General features: G+C 37.1%; 1 protein-coding gene across 2 annotated transcripts in view; it reads right to left on the bottom strand.

Moving 5' to 3' along the window:
• The window catches only part of NCAM2 (neural cell adhesion molecule 2), a 579,580-nt gene that overhangs the window by 58,848 nt on the left and 496,715 nt on the right, over nt 1-24,017 (bottom strand). For both annotated transcript variants that reach the window (XM_055421878.2, XM_055421887.2), the window contains exons 13-14: nt 11,697-11,816; nt 6,245-6,366 (exon numbers count right to left, since the gene is read on the bottom strand). In XM_055421878.2, coding sequence (XP_055277853.1) covers nt 6,245-6,366; nt 11,697-11,816 — 242 coding nt within the window. The remainder of the gene's footprint in view (nt 1-6,244; nt 6,367-11,696; nt 11,817-24,017) is intronic.

The raw sequence follows: 24,017 nt of genomic DNA on the forward strand, positions 1-24,017 counted from the left end.
GGTTATTGATATTTCTCCAAGCTATCTTACTTCCAGCTTGTGCTTCTTCCATCCCAGCGTTCCTCATGATGTACTCTGCATATAAGTTAAATAAGCAGGGTGACAATATACAACCTTGACGTACTCCTTTTCCTATTTGGAACCAGTCTGTTTTTCCATGTCCAGTTCTAACTGTTGCTTCCTGACCTGCATACAGGTTTCTCAAGAGGCAGGTCAGGTGGTCTGGTATTCCCATCTCTTTCAGAATTTTCCACAGTTTATTGTGATCCACACAGTCAAATGCTTTGGCATAGTCAATGAAGCAGAAACAGATGTTTTTTCGAACTCCCTTGCTTTCTCCATGATCCAGCAGATGTTGGCAATTTGATCTCTGGTCCTCTGCCTTTTCTAAAACCTGCTTCGCAGGCATATTTAAATTCAACCCTTACTGTCGCAAAATTGTTTCTGACTATAGACTCATGTTCTGTTCCCACTGACACTCATGACTAAGCCATTCAAATTCTGTAAGTTTCATTTGTCCATTTAAAACTGTCAGAAAATCTCATGTATATTTGATTATATATTCTTCTGTGCTTTTTTTTCTCTGTTTTGTTGGTCTAAAAGATAGCAATACCTTTCTTGTAATACAAAGGGTGTGAGGAAATACTTTTACCAATCTTACCATAGAAGCCCAATTTCCTTAATAAAGCAGTGTTCTCTGCTAAAATACCTGTTGACTTTAATGTAGTAACCCAGTAATTGATTATTAGTCAATTATTGCTTTGTTAAAATTATACTAACAATCATTCAATTATGATCTTTAAAAATAGATCTATGATTTTGGTAGTTATAAACTGTTGGATATGAAAATTAAGAGTAAGTATGTGGTGATGAAAGGTGTGTCCAGGAGAAATACGATGGAATTTAGGAAGAACTAAAACTTTCTTTTACTGTCAAAGTAAACTTCTATATTGAGTAAATAGGCAAAAGCAGGGCATTGCTAATACTAGGTTGGTTGGGGGGTTAGGTGGGGAAAAAATGTAAAATAATGGAAGCTAGAGATTTACTGAAAGAAAACAAACAAACAAACAAACTTGTGCTTATTCAAATCTTAACCCAAGTCACGTCAACTATGTGTAAAGGTAAAAATACCCTGATGACCGCTGTAAATTTGAATCCCTAAAAATTTTCTAGTCTCATTTTACTTAATATTATACTTATTTGTGTCCATGTAAGTTTCACACATAACTTCTCACAAAACCAATTATAATCTTCATTAAGGAAAGGACAATACATTTTGGCAGCATTTTAAAATGACAATTTATGTTTTCAAATATATACACATATTTCCCTTTGAATGTCTATTTCCATTTTGTGAATCTTATTGGCTCTGAACAGATATAGTAATACTTTAATGAATATTTGTGGTTTCAGCTACTTGCGATAGAGTAAGTGGGGATGGGGGATGCTACACATACTGTAATGGGTGGTTGAGTTCTGGATGGCCCACTGTCATGCACCCGGAGTGCCAACAGTGTGTCTTTTTAGATATATAGGATTCACGACAGCATTCAGTTCAGTTCAGTTCAGTTCAGTCGCTCAGTCGTGTCCGACTCTCCCCGACCCCACGAATCACAGCACGCCAGGCCTCCCTGTCCATCACCAACTCCCGGAGTACACTCAAACTCATGTCCACAGAGTCGGTGATGCCATCCAGCCATCTCATTCTCCGTCGTCCCCTTCTCCTCCCGCCCCCAACCTTTCCCAGCATCACAGTCTTTTCCAGTGAGTCAACTCGTCACATGAGGTGGCCAAAGTATTGCAGTTTCAGCTTTAGCATCAGTCCCTCCAATGAACATCCAGGGTTGATCTCCTTTAGAATGGACTGGTTGGATCTCCTTGCAGTATAAGGGACTCTCAAGAGTCTTCTCCAACACCACAGTTCAAAAGCATCGATTCTTCGGTGATCAGCCTTCTTCACAGTCCAACTCTCACATCCATACATGACCACGGGAAAAACCATTGCCTTGACTAGACAGACCTTGGTTGGCAAAGTAATGTCTCTGCTTTTTAATATACTATCAAGGTTGGTCATAACTTTCCTTCCAAGGAGCAAGCGTCTTTTAAATTCATGGCTGCAATCAGCATCTGCAGTGATTTTGGAGCCCAAAAAAACAAAGTCTAACACTGTTTCCACTGTTTTTCCATCTATTTCCAATGAAGTGATGGGACCAGAGGCCATGATCTTTGTTTTCTGAATGTTGAGCTTCAAGCCAACCTTTTCACTCTCCTCTTTCACTTTCATCAAGAGGTTTTTGAGTTCTTCTTCACTTTCTGCCATAAGGGTGGTGTCATCTGCATATCTGAGGTTATTGATATTTCTCCCAGCAATCTTGATTCCAGCTTGTGCTTCTTCCAGCCCAGCGTTCCTCATGATGTACTCTGCATAGAAGTTAAATAAGCAAGGTGACAATATACAACCTTGACGTACACCTTTTCCTATTTGGAACCAGTCTGTTGTTCCATGTCCAGTTCTAACTGTTGCTTCCTGACCTGCATACAGGTTTCTCAAGAGGCAGGTCAGGTGGTCTGGGATTCCCATCTCTTTCAGAATGTTCCACAGTTTATTGTGATCGACACAGTCAAAGGCTTTGGCATAGTCAATGAAGCAGAAATAGATATTTTTCTGAAACTCTCTTGCTTTCTCCATGATCCAGCGGATGTTGGCAATTTGATCTCTGGTTCCTCTGCCTTTTCTAAAACCTGCTTGAACATCTGGGAGTTCATGGTTTACATACTGCTGAAGCCTGGCTTGGAGAATTTTGAGCATGACTTTACTAGCATGTGAGATGAGTGCAATTGTCCGGTAGTTTGAGCATTCTTTGGCATTGCCTTTCTTTGGGCATTGCTATAGACTAAACTATGTATACCCCCTCATATTAATATGCTAAAGTTCTAACCTCCCATGTGATTCTATTAGGAGATGTAGCCTTTAAAGAGGTAATTAAGCTTACATAAGGTCCTTAGGGTGGAGTCCTAATCCAAAAGGACTTATATTTTCATAAAAAGAGGAAGAAAAACTTTCATAAAAAGAGGAAGAGATGTGTGCACACAGAAAAAAAGGCCACGTGAAGACACAACAAGAAGGTAGCCATCTATAAGCCAAGGAGATAGATCTCAGGAGAAACCAACCTGCTGACAGCTTGATCTTGGACTTTCACACTCCATAACTGTGAGAAAACATATTTGTGTTGCTAAAACCACTTGGTCTGTATCATTTTGTTATTGTAACTCTATCAGATTAATACAGCCTTTATAATGAGAAAGGTAATTAACAGTATGTTGAAGATGCCAATGTTTAGCTGACCCACCTCCCAGATATAATATTTTTCATTTAGTGATGGTCATGAGCCATATTCTATCTAATGAGACATAATTCTAATTCTGCTTGATGTAGCTTTTGAATACTGTGTAGAGTTTGCTGGAAAAACAGATTCATCTTAAACAGCTTGTTGCTCCTTTTCATCCTTTTGCTCTCTTCACATTCTAAATGGAGATGTGCGGGCAACATCTTAGTACACAATATAATCTATATGAAGACAAAAGCCGGCATGCTAAGGGTGAAAGAACATAAGGAAAAGCAATTTGCATGTTTGTCTGTATAGCTGAACAATTCATAACATTCCAAAAATATACATGCTATGTAATAAAAAACCACTAATAGAGGAAGAAAATATATAACCTGAAATCACATTTGCTATCATCAATCAGAATCAATGATTCTGGTTAAACTCAATAAAAAATTTGTGTTTTTTCGAATATCAACTCTTTAGACAGCCAAGCATAGCTTTTAGTTTTAGGTAGAAATTATACATACACAGAGTACTTTAAACATATTTTTACAACTTACTGAATTTCTGAGTTCACCATGGGAGTTCATTGAAGTTATCTATAAGTTCTAACCATCCATCTGTATTTTGCACCATAAATTTTTCTGGGCACAATGGTAGGCTACAATCTGCATTCAAATTCTTTTCTCCCAGCTTAATTCCACTAATTTCTTTTAAGCCTGTGACCCTTACATAGAGACCGCTTCACTTTCAAAGAGTTTCCAGATGGCCAAGTAAGAATAACCAAAAAACTGGGTTTGACTACTAAGATACCATCAGAATCAGAGAGAAACAAGTGAGCCATTCAGAGTTGTTTTAGAATGGGGGCATGGAGCCTCCATAGCAGATTAGCTATAAGACACACAAAACTGTTCATCATCCCCAGCATGAAACTTGCAACAGAGAGAGGTCCTGGGAAGGGGATATCAATCAGAAATTTAAAAGGCTGAACTGAGGTCTAAAATTAAATATTGACATAAGCCACTCAAAATTAAACTCCCTTTTTCCCTACTCTTCAAAATTTATATGTTTGAATTTAAAAGCAACAATATTATAACTTAGAAAATTGTGGATTTATGGGAAAACAGTTAAAAATTCATTTATCTACTGCTGCTGCTGCTGCTAAGTTGCTTTAGTCGCGTTCAACTCTGTGTGATCCCATAGATGGCAGCCCGCCAGGCTCCCCTCTCCCTGGGATTCTCCAGGCAAGAACACTGGAGTGGGTACTGCTAAGGAGCAATTGCACTATTTTCTAAAATATAATGCACTTGAAAAGTAGTAATAAGTTCAGTAAACATAAGCATGAAATTGAGACATTATGGGGGTAATCATAAATATTAGTAAAACAGAAGGTAGAAAAATTAAATTAAAAATATACAATCACCTAAATTTTCAAAGTATGCCTGATGTATCGTAAAAGGGGAGATAATTTTCAACCTGCTCTGTAAGGGCACCATTATACTGACAACATAAAGCAAATACAAAAATGTCATCATGCCAACTGGAAGCTAGATAAACGTTTAAATTTGGTGTTACACTTCAAAAATTACAAGAAATGAGTAGGTGATATAAATATAAAAAGATGTATGTGAATTAAAAATGATAGTAGCACATGCATTTGAAAAGGAAATAGGCTTAAGGGAACTTATTAAACACACTACAGTGAACTTTGAAAGGGTGAAAAGAAAAAAAAATAGAATTGATATGCTATTATGGGGATAATTGGACACGACTGACCGACTGAACCGAACTGAACTGACTGATGGGGATAATCATGTTGCTGTTTAGTTGCTAAGTCATATCTGACTTTTTGCGACCCCATGAACTGTAGTCCACCAGGCTCCTCTGTCCATGGGATTCTCCAGGAAAGATTACTGGAGTGGGTTGCCATTTCCTTCTCCAGGGGATCTTCCCGACCCAGGGATTGAATCTGTATCTCCTGCCTTAGGTGGATTCTTTACCACTGAACCAGGGATAATAATAACCATTAGTAAATAAACTTCACAGAATTTAACATAAAATTATGTTCCACTTTTAACATATTCCACACTAAATACTCAGTGGTTCTTATGGTAAAGCTGTTAACAGAAATCACCTCAAGTGAACTTTGGTATTATTTTTCAGATGAAGGTAGAGTCTATCAGGTGACTTTTCCATCACTCTGTATAACAAGAGATCCTTCATTCCCTATACAGATGACAAGTCCCACGGCAGTTTTGAGTTGTCCAAAATCCCTTATTAGTTAGTGCTAATTAAACTTGAAGAAATCTATTCCCTCTTTCTCAAGTTAAATGTGGCCATTATTTGTTAAATGTTGATTAGAGTGATTTATTTTTTACAATCCATTTAAATAGTAATGTACTTTGAGTCAATAAAAATTTAATAATTCATAAAAATTAATTACGAAGCAATTTTGAGGTGTGATTTCTCAATCCTATCTAAAGTAACTAAAATGGAAAAGATAGCTTAATTTGAATTTACTAAAATCAAGTAGAATGGAAGGTGAAATATTCTGCTAAACTTCTCAGAAAGAAAGGGAAAAATGATATCTCATTTCTGAAAAGTCGTTAAGTTTAGAAATCACAAGACGAATACCATGGCAAGAAATGAACAACATGCGATTTAGAAATCACAACATGAATACTATGTTATTTTGATTATCTCTGCTTAGGTTTTATCAAAACAAGCAAACATTCTATAATATACAATGATGAATTTCAGCAATGGCAAATTAGCATTTGAATTCCTATGAGAACTATTTACATTGTTTAACAACAATGTATTTAATATGCATTTACTTCTGATGTATCTATGAATTTATGTTAATTTAATGCAATTTGAAAACTGTGCAAAATGATAATAAACAGGGTACTTACACTTCTATATTTCACGATGTATTCTAAAATAGGGGCTCCACCATCATCCTGTTTGGTGATGCTCAGCTTAAAGCTCTTCCCACTGCTTGGCTGTCCATGTATGGATGGAGGACTAGGTTCACCTATATAAGCAATAGAACATTCTTGATATTTGCACACACTTCATAGATATAGAGCTACTGCATTTTAAAAAAAAATACAGTTATATAACAAAATGTATAACATCATCCTGTGTTTACCATTTTCTGTTTATACTTTGCTGTGATATAACTTTTGGTCCTCTTTTTATCCGTCTGAGAAACAGCAACATTCATAAATCTAGATGTATCATGCCAAAACTGTGAAATCTCAGAATCATATATATCTTTTATACTGATGGGCAAATGCTCTAACAATAGAACTCACTGCATTACACAAGCCTTAAACTTTATTTCTTGTATTGATAGCATGTTATCATTTATTTTTCTAATATAAATTTAATTTGTAAACATTTGTAAATATGTATTAACGTAAAAATATTAAGTCATCAAGCTATCTAAAATATATACCTATCAAGAAATATAATTAGCAATTTGTCATCTCCTTTAATGGACATTTTTAAGCTAGATATAAATTTGAACAAAGAAATTTTATAGTATCCAAACTATACATGGTTTCAAAATTTTTAAAAAATTCTCACTTTATGAAAATACTAACTTTGGTGTTATTCTTCACATGAAGATGGTCTTATAATAAATATAATATTTTAAATATGAACAGAGATCCACAGAAGTGGAAGAGTATTAGCATTAGTGTGACTATATTATGAAATGAGATGATTTATATGCTGTTAACATACTATGTTTTCTGTATATAAAAACAAAGTACAATAACATCTTAAAAGGATTCAATAAGAGAATATGAGAAAAACAAAATATGAAGAGTGGGGTTGCTGAGGATTATAAGCAGAGAAAGGATTCAGTTCAGTTCAGTCGCTCAGTAGTGTCCGACTCTCCGCGACCCCATGAATCACAGCACGCCAGGCCTCCCTATCCATCACCAACTACCGGAGTTCACTCAAACTCATGTCCACAGAGTCGGTGATGCCATCCAGCCATCTCATTCTCCGTTGTCCCCTTCTCCTCCCGCCCCCAACCTTTCCCAGCATCAGAGTCTTTTCCAGTGAGTCAACTCGTTGCATGAGGTGGCCAAAGTATAGAAGTTTCACCTTTAGCATCAGTCCTTCCAATGAATACCCAGGATTGATCTCCTTTAGAATGGACTGGTTGGATCTCCTTGCAGTACAAGGGACTCTCAAGAGTCTTCTCCAACACCACAGTTCAAAAGCATCAATTCTTCAGAGATCAGCTTTCTTCACAGTCCAAATCTCACATCCATACATGACCATAGGAAAAACCATAGCCTTGACTAGACGGACCTTGGTTGGCAAAGTAATGTCTCTGCTTTTTAATATACTATCAAGGTTGGTCATAACTTTTCTTCCAAGGAGTAAGCGTCTTTTAATTTCATGGCTGTAATCAGGATCTGCAGTGATTTTGGAGCCCCTAAAAATAAAGTCTGACACTGTTTCCACTGTTTTTCTATCTATTTCCCATGAAGTGATGGGACCAGATGCCATGATCTTTGTTTTCTGAATGTTGAGCTTCAAGCCAACCTTTTCACTCTCCTCTTTCACTTTCATCAAGAGGCTTTTGAGTTCTTCTTCTGCCATAAGGGTGGTGTCATCTGCATATCTGAGGTTATTGATATTTCTCCCAGCAATCTTGATTCCAGCTTGTGCTTCTAACTCTATATTAAAATGAGGTTAAGTCATTCTAGGGTAATTTTAGTCAGGATGTGGGGTTTTTGAGTCAAGATCTATTTGCAGTGGTCCTGCTGAAAAAGGGTCACTGAAAAAGACTCTGGCATCAGGAATGGAGAATAGACAACATATCTGACATTTTATGGTAACCAACAGAAAAGACTTGGTCATAAATTAAGACAATTATTGCAGTCAATTTGACTGCCCTAACATAATAAATTAAAAGACGCTTACTGCTTGGAAGGAAAGTTATGATCAACCTAGACAGCATATTACAAAGCAGAGACATTACTTTGCCAACCAAGGTCCATCTAGTCAAGGCTATGATTTTTCCAGTGGTCATGTATGGATGTGAGAGTTGGACTGTGAAGAAAGCTGATTGCCGAAGAATTGATGCTTTTGAACTGTGGTGCTGGAGAAGACTCTTGAGAGTCCCTTCGACTGCAAGGAGGTCCAAAGAGTCCATTCAAAAGGAGATCAATCCTGGGTGTTCATTGGAAGGACTGATGCTAAATCTGAAACTGCAATACTTTGGCCACCTCATGCGACGAGTTGACTCACTGGAAAAGACTCTGATGCTGGGAAGGATTGGGGGCGGGAGGAGAAGGGGACAACAGAGAATGAGATGGCTCGATGGCATCACCGACTCGATAGATATGAGTTTGAGTGAACTCCAGGAATTGGTGATGGACAGGGAGGCCTGGTGTGCTGTGATTCTTGGGGTCGCAAAGAGTCAGACACGACTGAGTGACTGAACTGAACTAAGTATATAATAAGCAGAGCATTGCATAGATTGTCTTACCAAATACTGTCTTCCAACAACACAAAAGAAGACTCTACACATGGACATCACCAGAATATCAACACCAAAATCAGATTGATTATCTTCTTTACAGCCAAAGATGGATAAGCTCTATACAGTCAGAAAAAACAAGACCAGGAGCTGACTGTGGTTCAGATTATGAACTCCTTATTGCTAAATTCAGACTTAAATTGAAGAAAGTAGGGAAAACCACTAGACCATTCAGGTATGACCTAAATCAAATCCCTTATGATTATACAGTGGAAGTGAGAAATAGATTTACGGGACTAGATCTGATAGACAGAGACTGCCTGATCAACTATGGACAGAGGTTCTTGACATTGTGCAGGAGGCAGGGATTAAGACCCTCCCCAAGAAAAAGAAATGCAAAAAGGCAAAATGGTTGTCTGAGGAGACCTTACAAATAGCTGAGAAAAGAAGAGAAGCAAAAGGTAAAGGAGAAAAGGAAAGATATACCCATTTGAGTGCAGAGTTCCAAAGAATAGCAAGGAGAGATAAGAAAGCCTTCTTCAGTGATCAATGCAAGAAATAGAGGAAACCAATAGAATGGGAAAGACCAGATATCTCTTCAAGAAAATTAGAGATACCAAGGGAACATTTCATGCAAAGATGGGCTCAATAAAAGACAGAAAGACCTAACAGAAGCAGAAAATATTAAGAAGAGGTGGCAAGAATACACAGAACTGTACAAAAAAACATCTTCATGACCCAGATAATCATGAAGGTGTGATCACTCACATTCACCTAGAGTCGGACATCCTGGAATGTGAAGTCAAATGGGCCTGAGGAAACATGAATTTGAACAAAGCTAGTGGAGGTGATGGAATTCCAGTTGAGCCATTTCACATCCTAAAAGATGATGCTGTGAAAGTGCTGCACTCAATATGCCAGCAAATTTGGAAAACTCAACACTGGCCACAGGACTGGAAAAGGTCAGTTTTCATTCCAATTCCAAAGAAAGACAATGCCAAAGAATGTTCAAACTACTGCACAATTGCACTCATCTCACAGGCTAGTAAATTAATGCTCAAAATTCTCCAAGCCAGACTTCAACAGTATGTGAACCAGAAAATTCCAAATGTTTAAGCTGGATTTAGAAAAGGCAGAGGAACCAGAGGTCAAATTGCCAACATCCATTGGATCATCGAAAAAGTGAGAGATTTCCAGAAAAATATCTACTTTATTGACTTCACCAAGTCCTTTGACCATGTGGATCACAGCAAACAGTGGAAAATTCTTAAAGAGATAGGCATACCAGACCACCTGACCTACCTCCTTTGAAATCTGTATACAGGTCAAGAAGCAAGAGTTAGAACTGGACATGGAACAGACTGGTTCTAAATTGAGAAAGTATTATGTCTAGACTGTATACTGTCACCCTGATTATTTAACTTATATGCAGAGTACATCATGAGAAATGCTGGACTGGATGAAGCACAAGCTGGAATCAAGATTGCTAGGAGAAATATCAATAACCTCAGATATGCAGATGACACCACCGTTATGGCAGAAACTGAAGGAGAACTAAAGAGCCTCTGGGTGAAAGTGAAAAAGGAGAATGAAAAAGCTGGCTTAAAGCTCAACATTCAGAAAGGTAAAATCATGGCATGTGGTCCCATCACTTCATGGGGAAACAATGAAAACAGTGAGAGACCTTATTTTTGGGGGCTACAAAATAACTGCAGATGGTGACTGCAGGCATGAAATTAAAAGACACTTGTTCCATGGAAGAAAAGCTATGACCAACCTAGATAGAATTTTAAAAAGCAGAGACATTACTTTGCCAGCAAAGGTCCATCTAGTCAAAGCTATGGTTTTTCCAGTAGTCATGTATGGATGTGAGAAGAATTGATGCTTTTGTACTGTGGTGTTGGAAAAGACTTTTGAGAGTCCCTTGGACTGCAAGGAAATCCAAGCAGTCCATCCTAAACGAAATCAGTCCTGAATGTTCATTTGAAGGTCCGATGCTGAAGCTGAAACTCCAATACTTTGGCCACCTGATGAGAAGAACTGACTCATTGGTAAAGACCCTGATGCTGGGAAAGATTGAAGGCAGGAGAAGAAGGGGACGACAGAGGATGAGATGGTTGGATGGCATCACCGCCTCTATGGACATAAGCTTGAGAAAGCTCGGGAGTTGGTGATGGACATGGAAGCCTGATGTACAGCAGTCCAAAGGGTCACAAAGAGTCCGACACAACTGAGCAACTGTACTGAACTGATGCATAGATCATATAATGGTGTTTGCTCTGTCACACTCAATTTTCTCATATTTTTTAACAGTTTATTCAATATAAAGGAAATCTATACTATTTTAATTTGTCTAACTTTATGTAAATGCAGTTAAACACACCAAACAGGATAGTAAGGAGAAGGGAGCTTCAGCAGTTATTCTTCTTCTGCGGTCACCATTGCAATGAATTAATTTAGTGTTGCCCTTTTCTCACACTTAGGGTCTATGTAATCCATGGACTACAGGAAATGATCACACTTCAGCAAAACCTAGAATGTTAAATTTGTTGCACAGATACTTTTCTACTGTATTTGAATATAGTCTGAGCACTACAATCTAATTAATCAGACTGAAAAAGCAAGACACTTTCCTGATGGGAACAAATTTACTCTATATATTGCAGTGTGCTTTTTTATTCTTGCTTCAGAACTAAGTTATTTTTTGTAAGCCTGAGATGCCACCATCTTCTGCAACCACTTCAACAAAGACATAATTCACTTTCTCAAAGTGTTGAAACATCTCCCTGTATTTTAGTATCCCATTTAAGTTTTCAAGGAAGAGAATGACAACAGAGAGCAAAACACAGATTACTTACGGACTGGTAATGTTTGGAAAATTTCTATTTTACTATAGTCTCCTTGTCCTTTTCCATTTACAGCTGCAACCCTGATTTCATAAGTTGTATTTGGTTCCAGATTGCTCAAAACAACCATCGCTAAAAGAAAAAAATGTGCATATGATTAATACATTTTAATAAGTAAAACAAATCAAACTATTATAAAGTTGAGTGGAACAGTATCACTGAATTAATCTTTCCATGAAATATCTGAAAAGCATAAGGGCTATACATAAGTGGAAAATGATTTGTGGGCAATTGTCTCCTTCATCTCTAACTTTTTACCCAGATGCAATAACTTTCAAAGAAGAAAATTAATAGTTCCTTTCATGATACTTACATTCACAAAGTAGAAAATAAAATATTTTCTTTCATTTTTTCAATATTCAAGAATAAAAAGGATTTAAATAAAACATCTCTACTGAATGCATCTCAAATATTTTGTTTACTCTAATGAAACCTGTGTATTTAATGATCTATATCTTGTACTTCCAAGTTAGGATGTTTCAAATCATAGTACACCCACTCCCAGCAAACTTCATGTTATACCAGAAATCTGCAGAACAGAGGGATGCTGCATCATTCACAGTTCTGCATTATAAATATTACTTGTGAATAAGTCACTGAAACTAATATTGAACCTCAGACTGACTTGCTCAAACCTTCCAACCTCTTATACATAAACCACAATAAAATATTCAATATCAATCAATCAATCAATAGATGAGTGCTATAGAATTTAGTAGAGATATGAAGTTCAATATTTAGATATCTGATCTCCAGTACAAGGTGTTTGAGTCATATCAAAGAAATGTCACTCAGCCAATGGTTGAAAAAGTGAATCATTTGCTTGATAATCTCAAATCAAATCAAATTATTTTAATGCTAGCTTGAAGCCTGTCATGTCTCATATTTCTCTCTGAATTTCTTCTTGAGTATTCACCATACCAGCCCTGGATACAACACAACACAAAGGAGAAGAAAGAATCTGAAAAAGTACGGGCATATAAAATTTTATTAGAAATAGTCCCTGGGTCATGACAGTCTTTTTAATTTGCCAGAAGGTTTTAAATACATTTGCAGATTTCAAAATTTTGCATCTTTACAAATACCTTTGGTGGAACTAAAAAAATTCCATATTTGCCTCGATCCTTACTGCTTTTGCTAAACAGAGTAAAAATTAAAAAGTAGACATGGAATTGCCTTGATGAACAATCAAAAGGAAGTTATGTCTAGTTTACATAATAGAGTGAGTGAGTGAGTGAAGTCGCTCAGTCGTGTCCGACTCTTTGCGACCCCATAGACTGTAGCCTACCAGGCTCCTCTGTCCATGGGATTTTCCAGGCAATAGTACTAGAGTGGATTGCCATTTACTTCTCCAGGGGAGATTCCCAACCCAGGGCTCGAACCCGGGTCTCCCGCATTGTAGACAGACGTTTTACCGCCTGAGCCACCAGGGAATTCCCAAATAACTTAAAGTCAAATGTGCTCAGTCGCTCGGTTGCGTTTGACTCTTTGTGACCCCATGGACTTTAGCCTGCCAGCCTCCTTTGTCCATGGGATTTTTCCATGGGATTTTCCCTGGTAAGAATACAGGAGTGGGTTGCTATTTTCTCCTCCGAACTCAGGGCTTGTACCTGCATCTCCTGTGTCTCCTGCATTTCTGGTGGATTCTTTACTGTTATGCTACTGGGGAAACCTCAAAGTCAAATGATCAATTCATAATAGAAAATATAATCAATCATAAAAGATTAAATCGTAAGTAATCAGGCACATATCTATAACACTATTAATTAGCATGAACAATGACTGAAAATGAGACAAACTGAATAAAATATAATTTATTAACCTGTTTCTCATAATTGCATTATAATGTAGATTCACTAGATGACATTTTTCATTTTATGTTGAATGAATATACTTAAAGAATTTGATACTTCTTGTGCTCCCTTCTTTTCTCCAATATTATCATATATACCAGATAAATGTTAATGGCAAAAATATGGTTCAGATAGCAACCAGACAGATTTTTAATCCAGTGTAGATGTTCCAAAATCATTCGAAAGAATATATTTTCCATAATGAAATTTCCATTTTTATTTCTCATTTTCTCTACTGGGGAAGAAAATTGCACTTGCTTTAGAGAGCACATAGCCTTGCGAAAACCTTGGATGAAAACACATGGTGTCAAAGGAGACCAACTGAGAAAAAACAGATTAGCAGGGAAATCCAACTGGTTTATCCAAGCTGCAAGGATAAATTGGAAAGTCAAACTTGAATTCAGTTATTTCCAACAGGTTTTTTAAGAAACCCAAACACAGTTCGCTGGTGAGCTGGATTCAGAGAAATGTCAGCCCAAGAAAAAGAATTCATTTGCAATAAAGAAATGGTTAGTGGGAGATGAAACTGGTCATGGAGATAATGGAAAGGGAGAAGGACTCAAGCTAAGAGTTAGGCAGCTGAAATGCTAAGAACTTGGAATCCCACTGAGTTTAAGAGAGAAAGCTTCTGCTCAAGATCTCCAAAAGAAGGAATTTAAAAGTTAAAAATTTATCATATTTTATCATTTAATAAGCTAAAAATATAGCAAATTTAAAATCAAAGTGGGTCTTCCCTGGTGGCTCAGTTGAAAAATAATTTGCCTGCAATGCAGGAGATCGATCACTGGGTGAGGAAGATACCCTGGAGAAGGGAATGGTGACCCACTCCAGTATTCTGCCTGGAGAATTCCATGACAGAGGAGTCTGGCGGGCTACAGTCCATGAGACAACAAAGAGTTGGACATGACTAAGCAACTAACATGTTCAAAATCAAAGTAAGCTAGACCTGAAGAGATTAATGCTTTATAAAATTGAGTTTAGTTTCCAGGGGTTGTAACAAAAATGCATGGGCCCTTGGACAATCGATACTGTCACAGAGTTTGTGTTTGTTGCGTGGAGACTTATGAGAGACTAGTGCAGGAACTAGCCAGGTTGTAATAACATTTGTTACAAGACACTTAGTGATGCAGGCTTTAGATGCATGAAAGAAGTCCCATGGCTCTGGATCTGATCCCACCACTGACTGAGGTTCAGCCAAGTCTTAGGGCTGAGTTTTTCTTCTCAACTTCTAAATCAAAATGCTTTTATTAAGTTTTATAGAAACAAAAGTATAAAAAATTAGTTGAAAGTAGGTATAGATTGGGCTTCCCAGGTGGCTCAGATGGTAAAGAATGTCTGCACTGCAGGAGACCCAGATTTGATCCCTGGTGGGAAAGACCCCTGGCTAAGGGGATGCTACTCACTCTACTCCATTCTTGCCTGGAGAACACCATGGACAGTGGAGCCTGGTGGGCTACAGTCATAGTGATACTTATAAACATTTACACATGCAAACTATATACAGAGTATACTACACAAGAATACAGGAGGATTTGCCATAGATGTTTTTACTGCTACAGACAACTTCGGTATGTAATATGCTCTCCATATTCTATGATATAAAGATGCAGCTGCTTACCATCATTTTATTTATTTTTGGCTGTCCTCCATGGCAAGAGGATCTTAATTCCCTGGCCAGCAATCCAACCCATACCCCCTGCAGGGGAAGTAAGAAGTCTTAACCACTGGACTACCAGGGAATTCCTTTACCATTGTTAGTTGTTTGTCTTTATACAAACAAGAAAAGCAACAGAATTTAAATCACACAATTTAAATTCCAAATAAAATTTGTCATTTCTTCAGAAGCCTGGAGGTCAGACTATTCATCTTTTTAGATTAAAAATGAATAATAATGCTGTTATCAAAGAACCAGAGCATATCAAATTAAAGAAAATTTTGATATTATGTGGATTAAATACTTGAAGCACATCTCCCACTTAACCCACCCCATAACTACACACATAAAAAAAGGTAGTTCTGCATTCTACTTGAATGATCTGAATAAGTTGAGTAAAAGCTCTTTCTGGCGTGGACTGTCAGAATTCCTCTTACTCTCATATTTCATAGAGATTGTGAGGCACTTTGAGTGCCTCTCTACTTCTGCCAAGGGGAGACTCATTTCTTGAATCACAGGACGATCAATTCAGAATTGATTTTATCCATGTTTCTCTTATTAATATTTTTGTTTTCTGTGCTAAGACTCTTTTCTAATAACTGAATTTCACAGCAGAGCAATTTGTGGAGGAGAGAAGCAGCAAGGGAGCAGTTATTACAGCACTGGGCTAAAGGTGAAGCAGAGAGGGGAGGCCTTTTACAGAGGACTTTGCAAATTATAGGGGAGCGACATGGAAGTAAACCTATTAAAGCCAGTTTTACAAACTTTATATATGAGAAGTCAGTCTGTTTTTGAGTTCTGACTCTAAAGGTTTTGGTACAATAACCCTTATTATGAGGCTTATTAACATCATGTGAACATAAAGATTACTGTGTGAAATTGAAAGAACTCCATAAGTTGGGGCTCATTTAAAGAGAGGGAAAGGTAAAGATTCAGGGGAGGCAAAGCCTGTGTCTGTAATTTGACTAGCCTTTGTTAAATGAGAGGATATATATGTTAAATTGTCCATAATTTACTGACGTATTACCAAACATAGGGTTTCTGAATACACAAGGTAGGGCTTGAAAGCAAACCAGCACTTGAAATACAAAGACTGTGTACTCTATAATAGAGCCCTTCAAATTATGAAGTTAGTTAATGAAAGACTTTCTTTCCTCAAATGTGTCCATACAATAGAACAAAAGAACCACAAACTAAGGTGTAGGATGGGTTCTTTCTCTATAATTTATTGAAAATTCAAACTCAAAAATTAGGTGAAAGTAGGTCTAGATTACAAACTACCAAAAGTTCTCTAAGGACAAATGGCAAACATGTAAGTCTTTCATAGTTATATTCATGCTGCTTTGGAAACCATAATGCAATTCCTCTGAAAATTATAAACAACCATGAATTCTCCTTTGACATGGCAACAAGGCAAGTTCTATAAAAACACTGGTTTCTCTCACTAATGTAATGTTTCTGATTGATTTAAATATAACTGTTTTATAAATGACCATTGTGTTATCTTGCTATAAATGTAAAGAGTACAGTAAATACATGGCAATAATGTATTCAGATACATTAAAAAAAAAGAGACATTTTGACTGACAAATGAAAGGAAAATAGGAACTTTCTAAACATTTTTTACAAGTATGGAAATGATATTACTAGAGATAAAAATTTGATTTGTATTCTCTTTTTAAGAAGGGAGTTGAGTTTTATTAAAAGAAGTTCAACAAAATATATTTTGTTTGTTCAGAAAATGGATTGTCAGTTCCTTCCTTTGGCTGTCAAGAGAAGCAGAGGCTGCAGAATAGTTACAGCTCTCGGAGCGAGATAAATTACATATTAATATTTACAAACTAATTAGGTTTCAGTTCAGTTCAGTTCAGTCGCTCAGTCGTGTCCGACTCTTTGCGACCCCATGAATTGCAGCACGCCAGACCTCCCTGTCCATCACCAACTCCCGGAGTTCACTCAAACTCATATCCATCGAGTCGGTGATTCCATCCAGCCATCTCATTCTCTGTCATCCCCTTCTCCTCCCGCCCCCAATCCCTCCCAGCATCAGAGCCTTTTCCAGTGAGTCAACTCGTTGCATGAGGTGGCCAAAGTATTGCAGTTTCAGCTTTAGTATCAGTCCTTCCAATGAACACCCAGGATTGATCTCCTCTAGAATGGACTGGTTGGATCTCCTAGCAGTCCAAGGGACTCTCAAGAGTCTTCTCCAGCACCACAGTTCAAAAGCATCAATTCTTCGGCAATCAGCTTTCTTCACAGTCCAACTCTCACATCCATACATGACCACGGGAAAAAACATAGCCCTGACTAGGCGGACCTTGGTTGGCAAAGTAATGTCTCTGCTTTTTAATATGCTATCTAGGTTGGTCATAACTTTCCTTCCAAGGAGTAAGCGTCTTTTAATTTCCTGGCTGCAATCAGCATCTGCAGTAATTTTGGAGCCCCAAAAAGATAAAGTCTGACACCATTTCCACTGTTTCCCCATCTATTTCCCATGAAGTGATGGGACCAAATGCCATGATCTTTGTTTTCTGAATGTTCCGTTCCGTTCCGTCGCTCAGTTGTGTCCAACTCTATGCGACCCCGTGGACTGTTAAATTTTCATCTCATTTTAGACCTTTTCTGAATGTTAGCAAAGGTCTAAAATGAGATGAAAATTTAGCCATACTCTCTTCACTCTCTTAAACCCCAGATCTCTCCATGGGTTTTTCCTCTATGGGTCATTCAATGTAAAGAGATAAGGACTCCCTTGTTGTAGAACTGCTGTATCATCCATCTAACATCGAACTGTTCAGGTTATCACAAACTCGGAAAACATCAGATAGCCATGAACAATCACAAAGCTTGTCTTGGATAGAACTGATCATTCCAAATTTCACCTGCTCTTAATCTTCTCAGATAAATCTGTAAATATAATGAAATCCCCAAAGTTTCTACCCAAAGTTGAAAAGATTCAACTCTTGTTGTCTAAAGAGTTACAACAAGAAACAAGACAAGATAGATAGCTTTTTTGAGAGAGTGAAAATTCTCTTACTCCTTTCTGCAGAAGTTTACAACAGGTTTGAATAGAAATAAAAGTAATTTTTTAACTTTTATTTCCATAATGCAGAATTTTGACCTCAGTTATGCTTTACATAGATGAAAATAATATTTTGGGATGATTTCATTATTAATGCAAAATGTCTTAAGTGGTTTATGCAAATACTCATCTCAGTTCAACTATATTTTCATTTACTCTTAAAAGTATACATTTTATTTTTGTACAAATTATATTGTGTTTAAAGATTCCATCAGTTGCAAAAGAATATGATCTCACTTTTTAAAACTACCTTAAAGATTTTTATAGATCATAATATATAAGTTGTTTAAATACATACTACGGGCTTCCCATGTGACACAGTGGTAAAGAATCCCTCGGTCAATGAAAAAGACAAAGATGCGGGTTTGATCCCTGGGTTGGGAAGATCCCCTGGTGCAGGAAATGGCAACCTACTCCAGTATTCTTGCCTGGGAAATTCCATGGACAGAGTCTGGTAGGCTACAGTCCATGGGGTTGCAAATAGTTGGATATGACTGAGCATGCAAAGATATAAATGTATATACTATTAATATAAATAATGTTTAGGGATACATTATTTATAATAAATAATTCAAATGAATATATTCTTTGATGAAGAGTAGAAAGAAAAATTAAATAATCATGTACTATTTGTGCTGAGCTTTAACTAAAACAATATATTGATGACACTATTTTAAAACTACAGCTCATCATTTCTGAATTTATGTAAGTTTTTTCTTTCCTGTACTGTTTTTTATGTTCTTTTTCACTGTGAGCATAAACGATGCATGAAAACAATAAAACAATTTAACAATTGTCTTGAATTAAATAGCTTCTTCTTGAAATATACTTTTTGCTAAAACCTTATTTCAAACACCTTTGGTGAACAGTTTCACCAAAATTATTTTCATAAACTATTCACACTTTTTATGTTTAAAATATAATACTTCTTATCACATAGAAATTATTCATCTAAAGGAGTTTGACTGATTTTCTTTAGGATTCACTTAGTATGTAAATGATGATAGATAAATAATTACCAAAATTTTTCTTCTATAATCTAAAATAATAAATTTTTATAAAATACCCATAAGTACCTTGAATGACTAAAAGTAATCAGAATATTATTTTTCACTCACAAATATGCTAATTTCCCAAAATGTCTAAACAAAATTACTTTTTAAGTTATAAACTTTTTTGTTTTTCTCCTTTTGGTGGGGGGGAGAGGAATTAGGAGCTGAAGTTAAGCTTTTGTAACTAAATGGCCCTCTCTGCACCATGGCTATAAGAACTCAAAGCCTCATTTTAGCTATTTACCCTCTTAGTAACTGTGATTAAGTCTGTCTAGTCAAAGCTATGTTTTCTCTAGTAGTCATATATGGATGTGAGAGTTGGACTGTAAAGAAAGCTGAGTGCCAAAGAATTGATGCTTTTGAACTGTGATGTTGGAGAAGACTCTTGAGAGTCCCTTGGACTGCAAGGAGATCCAACTAGTCCATCCAAAAGGAAATAAGTCCTGAATATTCATTGGAAGGACGGATGCTGAATCAATCTGAAACTCTTATATTTTGGCCACCTGATGCGAAGAACTGACAAACTGGAAAAGACCCTGATCCTAGGAAAGTCTAGGTAGGAGGAGAAGGGGACAACAGAGGATGAGATGGTTGGATGGCATCACCAACTCAATGCATATGAGTTTGAGCAAGTTCCAGGAGTTGTTGATGAACAGGGAAGTCTGGTGTGCTGCAGTCCATGGGGTCTCAAAGAGTTGGACATGACTGAGTGACTTAACTGAACTGAATAACATTTATACATATTATGTTATAAATTATGCCTTCTACTTTTGATTCTGCATGTTTCACTGTGAAAAGTTTTTTATTATAAGATTCTCATGGGCAGAACACAGAGCACACATATTGTATGCCTTGTCTCTTGCCCTCACAGGGCCTACATATTTCAAATGCATAATGAGAAGTCAATAAAGAGTTTTTGAATTGGCATTTTAAAACATATGCTCAATAAAAACTCACTTAAAAACTTATCCAAAAAGGACACTTTCTAAATCTACAGTTGTTATCCTTGATCCCTAGTTTATTCAATTTATTCTTGCATTGCTGAACATATAAAGAACATTTTACTTCTCCAAATAAAATGTTTCGTTTGTTCAAAGAATCCACCACTCAAATTCTATTTGATGATATGTCATTGAACACCTAGACAAGATCAGATCTGTTGCATCCTTCATTTCACAGATAAAAAATGGGGGCTCAGAGGATCAAACAGTCAAGAAGTGGCAAAGCATGGATCCTATCTTAAAGCTTTGCATTGTCCCACACTTGTATCTCAGACTGTAAAATCAGAATACATAAAAATACTGCAACCAAGGAATTAAAAAAGTCCTCAAAAACTCAAAAGTGAGGAAAATGTATACTCTCTCAAAGACATGGGGCTCCCCTGATAACTCAGCTGGTAATGAATCTGCTTGCAATGCAGAAGACCCTGGTTCGACTCCTGGGTCGGGCAGATCCGCTGGAGAAGGGATAGGCTACCCACTCCAGTATTCTTGGGCTTCCCTTGTAGCTCAGCAGATAAAGAATCCGCCTGCAATGTGGGAGACGTGGGTTCAATCCCTGGATTGGGAAGATCCCCTGGAGAAGGGAAAGGCTATCCACTCCAGTATTCTGGCCTGGAAAATTCCATGAACTGTATAGTCCATGGGGTCGCAAAGAGTTGGATGCGACTGAGTGCCTTTCACTTTCACTCAAAGACATTAATTATATATAAAAGTAAAAACTATAAAAAATTATAATTCTCATATACTTTTCTTCCAAGATTTAATTTATGCTATTAGAGGGCAAAACTTCTTTCTCAGAATATTTTACTCAGTTATATATTTCTAGGGCTTCCGAATGTGGACCTAGTGGTAAAGAACCCTCCTGCCAATTCAGGAGACGTAAGATATGTGGGTCTGATCCCTAGGTTGGGAAGATTCCCTGGAGGAGGGCAAGAAAACCCACTCCATTATTCTTGCCTGGAGAATCCCATGTACAGAGGAGCCTGGTGGGCTACAGTCCATAGAGTTGCAGGCAGTTGGACACAACTGAGGTGACTTAACATACAGGCATGCATGTATTTCGGGATTCTCATTAGAATGAACGATGTAAATCCATACTGATGATCTTCACATATTCTCAGCACTGTAAGATGGACACAACTCAGTGATTTTTCCTATAGTTCACAGGAACACATTATAATTACAGTAAGATGCAATAATGAGAGATTCAGAATAAAGTCAGATTGAACAATCTGATTATTAAGAGTTCTTAAGTTTCTCACTGTAGAAAAAAAGACACTTTGTTCTGCCTATTGTATACTTTGGGCAACTTATTCTTTCATTTTTATGTATTTTTAAATACTAAATTAGTTTAGTTTATATACCATATATAACCTTATATACCAAGGTTCCTAGTCATATTTCCAAATAATGTGGAATGAACTGATCTTGCTCTGTCATTTATGTTATTTATCCACACACTAAACTATAAGGTGGTCCAGAAATTCCCCCAGAACCTGAGCAAGATTCTGAATCAATTCACCAGGTGCAGTGTGAGGAGTTTGTCTACCCCAGAGTTGTTAGTTTTTCTAAATTCTTTCTTCCTCCATATTCAAGGAAGTTACATACTACTATTTTAAACACATATCAATACTCAAAATATCTCCTGGAGAGGCTTTGCTTTTCTCCACATAGGACTAAGATACCCCCTTCATTTCTAATTAATTGCTTGTTATTTTTGAGTTGTGTACATTTCTTTTGTAATTGTGGTTTGCTCAGGGTGTATGCTCAGTAGTAGGACTGCTGGCTCATACGGTATTTTTAGGTTTTTAAGGAACCTCCACAATGTTCTCCATAGTGGTTGTATCAGTTTACATTCTCACCAACAGCTCAAGAGAATTCCCTTTGTTCCACACTCTCACCAATGTGTATTGTTTGTAGATTTTTTGAAGATGGCTATTCAGACCAGTGCAAGACCATACCTCATTGTAGTTATGCTCTGCATTTCTCTAATAATGAAAAATGTTGAGCATCTTTTCATGTGTTTGTTGGCCATTTGTATGTTTTATTTGGAGAAATGTCTGTTTAGGTCTTCCACCCATTTTTTATTGGGTTACTTGATGTTTTCCTTTTATTTTTTAATGAAGCTGCATGAGGTTGTATATTTTGGAAATTAATCCTTTGCCAATTACTTCAATTGCAAATAGTTCTCCCATTCTGAGGGTTGTCTTTTCATCTTCTTTGTGGTTTCCTTTGCTGTACAAAGCTTTTAAGTTTAATTAGGTCTTATTTGTTTATTTTTGCGTATATTTTCATTACTGTGGGAAATGGGTCAAAAAGGATCTTGCTGTGATTTATGTCAAAGAGTGTTCTGCTTGTTTTCTTGTAAGAGTTTTATAGTGGTTGCCTCACATTTAGGTCTTTAATCCATTTTGAGTTTAGTTTTGTAAAGTATGGTGTGAGGAAGTTTTCTAATTTCATTCTTTTACAGGTAGCTGTCCAGTTTTCCCAGACCACTTATTGAAGAAATTGTGTTTTCTCCATTGAATATTTTTGCCTCTTTTGTCATAGATTAACTGACCATAAATGTGTGGTTTTATTTCTGAGGTTTCTATCCTATTCCATTGATTTATATATCTGTTTCATGCCAGTACCATTGTGTTTTGATTACTGGTGGTTTCTCATAAAACTAAAACTAGAAATTCCATATGACTCAGTATTCACTCCTGGGAATATGGCTGAAAAAAACCCAAAACCATAATTAGAAAAGATACATGAACTTCAATATTCATAGCAGCATTATTTACAATTGCCAAGATATGCAAGCAAGTGTTCATTAACAGGTGAATGGATAGAGAAGATGTGGTGCACACACACACACACACACACACACACACACACATGCAATGAAATACTACTCAGTCATAAAAAATGAAATCCTTCTATGTACAGCAACATGGATGGACTTAGAGGGTATTATGCTGATTGAAATATGTCAGACAGAGAAAGGCAAATATGGCATGACAGCACTATTCAGTTCAGTTCAGTTCAGTCACTCAGTCGTGTCCGACTCTTTGCAACCCCATGAATCACAGCACGCCAGGCCTCCCTGTCCATCACCAACTCCCAGAGTTCACTCAAACTCATGTCCATCGAGTCGGTGATGCCATCCAGCCATCTCATTCTCTGTCATCCCCATCTTCTCCCACCCTCAATCCCTCCCAGGAATCAAGATTGCCGAGAGAAATATCAATAATCTCAGATATGCAGATGACACCACCCTTATGGAAGGAAGTGAAGAGGAACTCAAAGGCCTCTTGATGAAAGTGAAAGAGGAGAGTGTTGGCTTGAAGCTCAACATTCAGAAAACAAAGATCATGGCATCTGGTCCCATCACTTCATGGGAAATAGATGGGAAAACAGTGGAAACAGTGTCAGACTTTATTTTTTGGGCTCCAAAATCACTGCAGATGCTGATTGCAGCCAGGAAATTAAAAGACACTTACTCCTTGGAACGAAAGTTATGACCAACCTAGATAGCACATTAAAAAGCAGAGACATGACTTTGCCAACCAAGGTCCATCTAGTCAAGGCTATGGTTTTTCCCGTGGTCATGTATGGATGTGAGAGTTGGACTATGAAGAAAGCTGATCGC

The sequence above is a fragment of the Moschus berezovskii genome, chromosome 1 (genome assembly GCF_049115385.1).
Source record: "Moschus berezovskii isolate FMDL1 chromosome 1, NW_MosBer_1.0, whole genome shotgun sequence".
NCBI classification, from domain to species: Eukaryota; Metazoa; Chordata; class Mammalia; order Artiodactyla; family Moschidae; genus Moschus; species Moschus berezovskii.